Source organism: Vigna radiata, chromosome 9 (assembly GCF_000741045.1).
Source record: "Vigna radiata var. radiata cultivar VC1973A chromosome 9, Vradiata_ver6, whole genome shotgun sequence".
Taxonomy (NCBI): domain Eukaryota; kingdom Viridiplantae; phylum Streptophyta; class Magnoliopsida; order Fabales; family Fabaceae; genus Vigna; species Vigna radiata.
Window position 1 is genome coordinate 20,924,250 of NC_028359.1, and position 8,108 is coordinate 20,932,357.

An 8,108-nucleotide genomic window follows, 5' to 3' on the forward strand; every position below is an offset into this window, starting at 1 on the left:
CTTGGCTTTGCACTCGGAGGCTATGATTGCGATAGTGAATGTACACGCATCATGCATTTATAATGAAAAACACGAAAACCAAGGACAACGTAACTAAGATCAGATATTAAAACATACTTATACACTTATTTCAAATACAATCAACAATAAATTGAAATATATAATATATTTAAATACTCTTTGTTTTTATTTTAGTGGACTTTGTAAGATTTTTTTTTTAAATATTTAATATAGTTTCTAAGGAAGATGAACTGTATATGCTATCAAATCACTAAGTTATTTTTTGATGATCAGAAAGTATATAAGTAATCACAACACTGATATTTTCACTAGTGCAAAAATGTTGTTTAAAGTAATCAATTAGATGTCATTTAAGGGTAAATAAGTTGGCTATATAGGCGTTAATTAGATGGCTCCCCGACGTCTATAGTATTTTAGACATTGGGGCTCTCCTATCTGACGTCTCTATGTTTGACAGCTAGGTGAAAAGTCATTTCTTTCAGACATATAAACGTCAGTTCGGTCTGGGCCCCGACGTCTATATGGCGGAAATTAATGGCTATTCACCTATTTGTCAGACATATAGACGTCAAATTAGAAATCCCCGACGTCTATATGGTGGAAATTAATGACTATTCACCTACCTGTCAGACTATAGACGTCGGGGCACCTTCTAACTGACAGTTATATGTCTGCCAGGTAGGTGAATAGTCACTTTTTTCCGCCTTATAGACGCCATATTCAGCCACATTGACGTTTATATACAATTATAGACGTTAGTTGCCTTAGTAATCGACGTCTATAATCTGACCAGGTATGTGAAAAGTCATTCCTTTTCGTCAACTAGACGTCTCATCCCGCCAAGCCGACGTCTATATATATAACACAAATATTAATTTTTAAATCGAATGGACGTCATATTAGTGAGGCGCCCGACGTATATGCGATTATAGACGTCGGGTTTGTGGCCAACTGACGTCTAAAGTGTTCATAGACATCGGTTAATGCAATGTTTGACGACTTTATAGACGTCGTACGTGTCATTGATCGACGTCTATAGTGCCCTTAGACGTCGGTTAGTGCAATGTCTGATGTCTTTATAGAAGTCGAGCTTTGCACTGAACCGACGTCTATAGCGACGTCGCACTTGCATAAATCCGACATCCCATTAACATCACCTTAAAGACGTCAATTCGGGAGGTGATGTTAAAAGCCCAAAATAACTGACATTTAAAGCTCTTTCTGCACTAGTGCTCCAACTTCATACCATCAATATTTTAGAAAGAGTAAGTTAGTTTTTACTTTTTTTCTCGAACTCAGTTCTTTCATGCATGCAAGAAGATTTCCTTTTGCATGCCTATTCTTAGAGTGTTTTTTGTTGATCAATGGTCCTAATGGTCTACTTTAATCAAAATTCTACGGTTTATAGGTACAAATAAAGTTATCTGAATTGAGACAGGGGTAATTTGGTTTTTAGAGTTGTGTCAGCTTTTTTACCAAGTAAGGAAAATTAATAATTTCTTGGCTTAATACCTCCCTTGGTCCTCGTATTTGTGTGAAAATCTCAGTTCGGTCCTCAAGTTTTGAACTGTCTCAATTGGGTCATAATTTTTGTAAAAATGCACACATTTTACCCCAACCGTTAACTGATCTCAAACGGCGTTAAGTTTAGCTGACGTGGTTAGCTGACGTGGTATGCTGACGTGTTGGCTTAATCCCTTCTTGGTCCTCGTATTTGTGTGAAAATCTCAGTTCGGTCCTCAAGTTTTGAACTTCTCAATTGGGTCATAACTTTTGTAAAAATGCACACATTTTACCTCAATCGTTAACTGATCTCAAACGGTGTTAAGTTTAACTGACGTGGTAGCCAGAGGACATGCTGACGTGTATTATTTAATTATATGAATTATTTTTTAAAATAAGCAGTGTTTCACGTGGCACAATGCCTATTATTTAGGTTATTTGAATTAGGGATTTTATTCATCTCTCTAAGCATCAGGGATTTTACACAGATTATCTCGTCTGCTCAAAAAATAAAGTCACCGGAAAACTTGCATAACCAATGCAATCAGTCTCACAGCCTTTTGTACAAATGAACCAACTTGGTAACCTATAGGTTCATCACCAGCCTTTAAGCTATTTATTCCACTGATAGCAGAAGATAATTGTTGCACAGTGAGATCAATTAGCGATTGGGGTAAAATGTGTGCATTTTTACAAAAATTATGACCCAATTGAGACAGTTCAAAACTTGAGGACCGAATTGAGATTTTCACACAAATACGAGGACCAATAAGGGATTAAGCCAACACGTCAGCATACCACGTCAGCTAAACTTAACACCGTTTGAGATCAGTTAACAGTTGGGATAAAATGTGTGCATTTTTACAAAAATTATGACCCAATTGAGACAGTTCAAAACTTGAGGACCGAACTGAGATTTCCACACAAATACGAGGACCAAGGGAGGTATTAAGCCTAATTTCTTTAATATGTGGTAATAATTATATATATGTCTTATAGGTTTGACATGATTTGAAAATTGAGGTTTGGATTGATAAATTGTTGACGATATGGACTGGTTTGTTGTTAAATGATTTATGTATTATAGAAAGTGAGTGTTTATATGATGAGATGCTTGTTAAATGGTGTTTGATTTTAGTGCTTTATGAAGAACAAGTTCGTTCTAGTGGATCTATGAGTTGTTAAAATTTGAAGTAAACATTAAACTAGAATAATGGTAAGTTTTTAGTTAAAAAAAGGGTTTTGGTAGGCAGAATTTTAAAGGAAGAATTGGATGGATAAACCTGCTGTTTAAGGTCTTTCTTTAGGTCATTTAAGACCTGTTTAACTAATTAGTTCATTAAAAGCTGGTTGGTGGTATGTAAAATCTTATATATATATGATTTTGGGTAGTTTGATTGATCTAATGGATTGTGTCACTAATCAAATAAAACCATTTTTATCCAAGTTCGAAGAATAAATGTGTTTTTGAATCAAATTTCATGTCAAATATGCAAGTTGGATCATTTGAATAGACATTGGGTACATATAGGTTAAAATTTGAAGTTTTTAAACTTCTAGTATGACACTCAGCGATATCGACCAATGCTTAAGTACCAGAAAGCCGAGAATTGTGTGCAATGAATGACGCTCAGTGCCAAGGTTCTTTTCAAATTCTCTTTGTTGTACAATTCTTCTGCTTTTATGGTTTCTTTTAAGGTTTTATAATTGCACGATTTAATTCTTTTATAATGAGTTTACCTTTCTATGTTTTATTTGTGTTTTTACTACCTAATTGGTGTTAGCAAACATGAATGACATAGTGAAGCAAACTAGAAGACGAGAGCACAAACACATAACTTTATCCTAAAGTAGTTAGTTATTTTGACTATTTTTAAAGAACCATTTTGAATGTGTATATAGATGAATTTAAGAGTGATGTATATAACAATTTGAATTACAGTTATTTTACATAACTTTACGAATATTTTTATATACCTTCTTAATTAACTTTCAAATTTATTGATTTTTTTTCCTTAATACTGTTTTATACTATTTAACTGAAATCTTACACAGATATTAGTATTTGTGTTTGTGCATATATATTTTTTGATTATATTTAACATTTAATAATAAAAATAAATGTTACAGGATTAATTAATTTATATATTATATTTTTAATCAGAATAATAATTATAATAAAGTAATAAATAATAATAAATTATCAAAATGTTGTGTATATATTAATTTAAATTATTGTTAAATACTCTTTTATAATGATTATATATTATATAATTTGTTAGGAATGAAATAGATTAAATAAATAAATAAATAATTTTGTGTAAAAAAGTTATCATATATTATGTATAATAAATAACTTAACTATTTCTAATAAATGATTAATTTTTCAACTAAATTTAAGAGTAAGAAATAAAATATAAAAATTATTGTAATAAGTGATAATTTTAAATATTTTATTTTCTTGTAAGAAAAATATTAGTAAAATAAAGTAAAACAATAAAAAATAAAAAATTATAATAATTTTTTTTAATTCTTATTTAAATTCGTAGAATTTCATGGGATATGATTATTAAATACATACCTATTATTTTCAATTTTATAAATTAAGTAATTTAGCATTACTCATAGTCATATTTCAACTCATTTATTTTTATTAGAATTAAATTAAAACTTTTATTACAAATTATTGTGTTAGTTAATTACTTTTTTATTCGGTTTAAAAAAAATCATTTACATTATATTTTGATCTCCTCAAGGGAAATAATTTAATCTATAACATTAAATTAGAAATTTAGAGTAAATATGTAATATCAAATCAATTACTAACCTTTTTAATCAATTTTTCAATTTTAATTTAGTTCTCTAGTTAACTATTATATTTTAACTATATTTACTATTTATATTTTATTTCCTTATAAAAATAAATATTAATAAAAGAAAGTAAAATGATAAAAACAATATAGAACTATATTAAAATTTTATGAGAGATGTTTGAGAAGTGTGTTTGGAAAGTCTAAAGAGTGAGATGACTAAACTGTGAAGGCTAATGAGAGAAGGAAACTTTGCTTTTTTTTTTTTTTAGCAAAGTTTCTTTCCTTTTCATTTTTTTAATTTTTTTTTTCAAAATTTTCTAATTATAACTTGTGGCAAAAGTTAGATTATAGATATTATAGATATATGTATTAATTTAAAGTTAAATAAAAAGTAGTATAAATTGAAAATAAAAGATTAATGAATTGGTAGATAAAGAAATTGAATGATTCAACTTTGGAAAAATTCTTATATCTTTTAATATTTTCTCAAAAGCCCGTTTGAAAATTATTCTCATATTGTGAAAACGGTTCTTGTAAGGAAGGAATTCTTCTATCATCATGTGTTTGAAAGTTTTGTCAAAGAGATTAATGATGACCTCACATTCTAATTTCAGAATAATATCTAACAGAACATTTTATGCTTAAAATAAATACTCACAAACTTATATTATTAATTATAATTTAATGAAATTGTGGATTTAACTCTCCTATTAACAACATACTAAAACTAATATTTATTGATAAAATATTATTTATAATCTTATATTATTAACTTAATAAAAAATAATATATATATATATATATATATTATTTTTTATTAAATATAGAGTAAGTCAATATAACAATAAATAAATAATAAATTAGTGAAAAAAGGACAGGTGTGCTGTTTTAAAATATTGTAAAAAAATTAAAATATTTTTCCCCTTAAATAAAGGTGTGACTGCACATTTCTTCAAATTGTGTATAATTTTGTTTTGTATTATCCATTTTTTTTGCGTGAGAGAAGTGGTGAAACTTAAATGTATGATTCTCTTTTATTAATATTATAAAGAAAACAAGTGTATAAATAAAAAAAAAAAAGAAAACTTATAAATAGTTTAATTTTATTCAATGAAAAAAAAAAGTAACTTCATTATATTTCCCATACAATTATACAGATTTATTGAAAATTTGTACACAGATGATGAAATTTCGTAGGGTTTAACGTAAAAAAGTGTCTTATATGTGAGTTTGAACATTAGAAAGTTGATGGTCAATGTCAACCTCTCGTTGTCTGTGCAAATACGCGGTAACAAACATAGTTGCATTTCGTAAGTTGTTTCTTCACTTCTTTATCTGCAAAACCTCTTACTTATAACCCCTTCCACTCTTCCAATCCTTTCATCCCAAACACTACAAACCTACTCAAAATATCACTACACACTTTCTTACCAGTTTTCTCACACTAAATAAATTGCTTAGATACTCTAAAAGTGTGTAGATATGGAAGCAAAACAGCAAAAACTGACCTTGGAGATCACAGTTATGTCGGGAGAAAACATAAGTGTGGATCGAAATTCAGCTGCGGAGATGTATGTTGTTGTTCGTGCAGAGTCATTGAAATGTTGGAGGACGAAAATGAAGAATGGAGATGATGGAGTGCATGCATGGAATGAGAAATTGTTATTGGAGGTTCCTTCGTATGCAAGGTCTGTGACGTTTGAGGTCCAATGCGAGAAATACAAAGGATTTCGTCCTGTTGGGGTAGCAAGGATTGCTCTTTCGGGTTTACTTGTTGCAAAAAATGACAATATTGTTTTATCCGAAAGTGTGTCTGAGATGTTTTGTTATGGTTTGAGAAGCTGGGACGGTCGACGTAACGGGGTTCTTCATTTCTCAGTAAAGATAGTTGATAATTTATCTGCAGAAACAAAGCAAGAGAAAGACGTAAAGATGGCGAATTGCAGAGGAATTGAGAATGAAGTTAAGAAATCAAGTGATGCTGCCATTCCTGTTAATTGGTGTACTAACCAAATTGTTGTTTGAAAGTTATGTTCTTTCCTCCACAAGCTATTGTCAAAGCAAGATGATATTTTGATAACTTTTTTTATAATTTGTTTGAGATCAAGACAGATATCATCATTTTATTAGTTTATTTGAATTTACATTTAAAAAACAATTAAAATAGACTAATCACAAACTGTTATATATGTATTGTCAAAAAGTTGTTAAAATTAAAAGAAGTTTTTCATTATCAAATGCAGAAAGTTTTTTTTATAAGATGATGGTCGTAACTTTTCTTATACTTTTCCAGGGTGAAGTCTTCATAGGATTACGCTGAATTTGACCTAGTAAACATTTCAAAATATGTAAGGCAAGAGTTAATTAACACCGTTTTTCGATAAAACAAAACTAATCTTAATATTATAGTTAAAGAGTAGATAAGAAAGTATAAATTTATAGTCAAGACATATTTTATGTTTTCAGTATAATAGTAATTAAGTATTAGAATTTTTATGTTTTAGTACAATAAAAAAGACCAATATTAATATAATAAGTTTAGTTCTTTTAATACTCTCACTAGATTAAATGAAGTCGTGTTGAAGAAATTATAACATTATAATGCAGTTGGGGATTAAAATTATTAACCACTTAGAATAAATTTTTTAAAAACATTAAATATTACATATATCCGAGTCTGTATATTTTAATATAAATTCATTTGGCAGTAGAATAAAATTATAAAATTAGAATGTAAAAAAATACTAATTTTTAGTTGTAATTTTGAAAAACAGGTTGCAAAAACCAATGTTTTATCTCCACTCTCATAATATACAAAAAGAATATTACATTATTATTGTAACGATTCTTTTATAAATGAATTTATAAAAATATATCACCGATAAAATTTGAATCCTATTTACATAAAAAGATTAACATTACTTTCAGTAAAAATCTTTTCGTAATAATTTTACGAATATAGATTTGATAACTTACGTAATTTTTTAAAGTATATCAAATTTTAAATACAGAGGTATTTCAATAATTTTTATTTTTATTTTAAAATAAAAAATAAAAAAATCATAAATTATTCAAATAGTCTTAACTTTAAAACTTAAAATTCATAATATATAATGATACTTTTATCAACTACAATTTATTATACTTTAAAAGGTTAGTTAAGTTAGCTAGCAAATATATATATATATATATATATATATATATATATATATATATATATATATATATATATATATATATATATATATATATATATATATATAAAATTATTAAATTGAATATAATTCACACTAGTGTAAAAATGTTGTTTAACGTCACTTCTTAGATATTGGTTAAGGGTAAGAGCGACATATATTGATGATCGGTAGCATTTTCATAAATAAGTTGGTCATATAAGCGTCAGTTAGAAGGTTTCCCGACGTCTATAGTATTTTAAACGTCGGGGACCTCCCATCTGACGTCTATATATCTGACAGTTAGGTGAAAAGTCATTTCTTTTCAGAAATATAGACGTCGGTTCGGAGGGGCATCGACGTCTATATGGTGGAAATTAATTGTTGTTCACCTACCTGTCAGACTATAGACGTCGGTGAACCTGCTACCTAACGCCTATATGTCTAAAAAATATTATAGACGTCCTTTGCTTGAGTAACGAACGTCTATAAACTGACTAGGTGGTGAAAAAGTCATTCGTTTCTGCCAACTAGATGTCTCATCCCGCCAAGCCGATATCTATATATAACAAATATTAATTTTTAAATACAATGGACG

The 8,108-nt window shown here is 28.3% G+C and overlaps 1 protein-coding gene across 1 annotated transcript; it reads left to right on the top strand.

Annotated features, from left to right (window-relative positions):
- Window positions 1-5,738: 5,738 nt before the first annotated feature.
- LOC106773940 lies at window positions 5,739-6,396 on the top strand. The gene has a single exon (XM_014660707.2). It carries the CDS (start codon window positions 5,820-5,822, stop codon window positions 6,360-6,362), a length of 543 nt encoding a protein of 180 aa, XP_014516193.1. The 5' UTR covers window positions 5,739-5,819; the 3' UTR covers window positions 6,363-6,396.
- The last annotated feature ends 1,712 nt before the right edge of the window (window positions 6,397-8,108 follow it).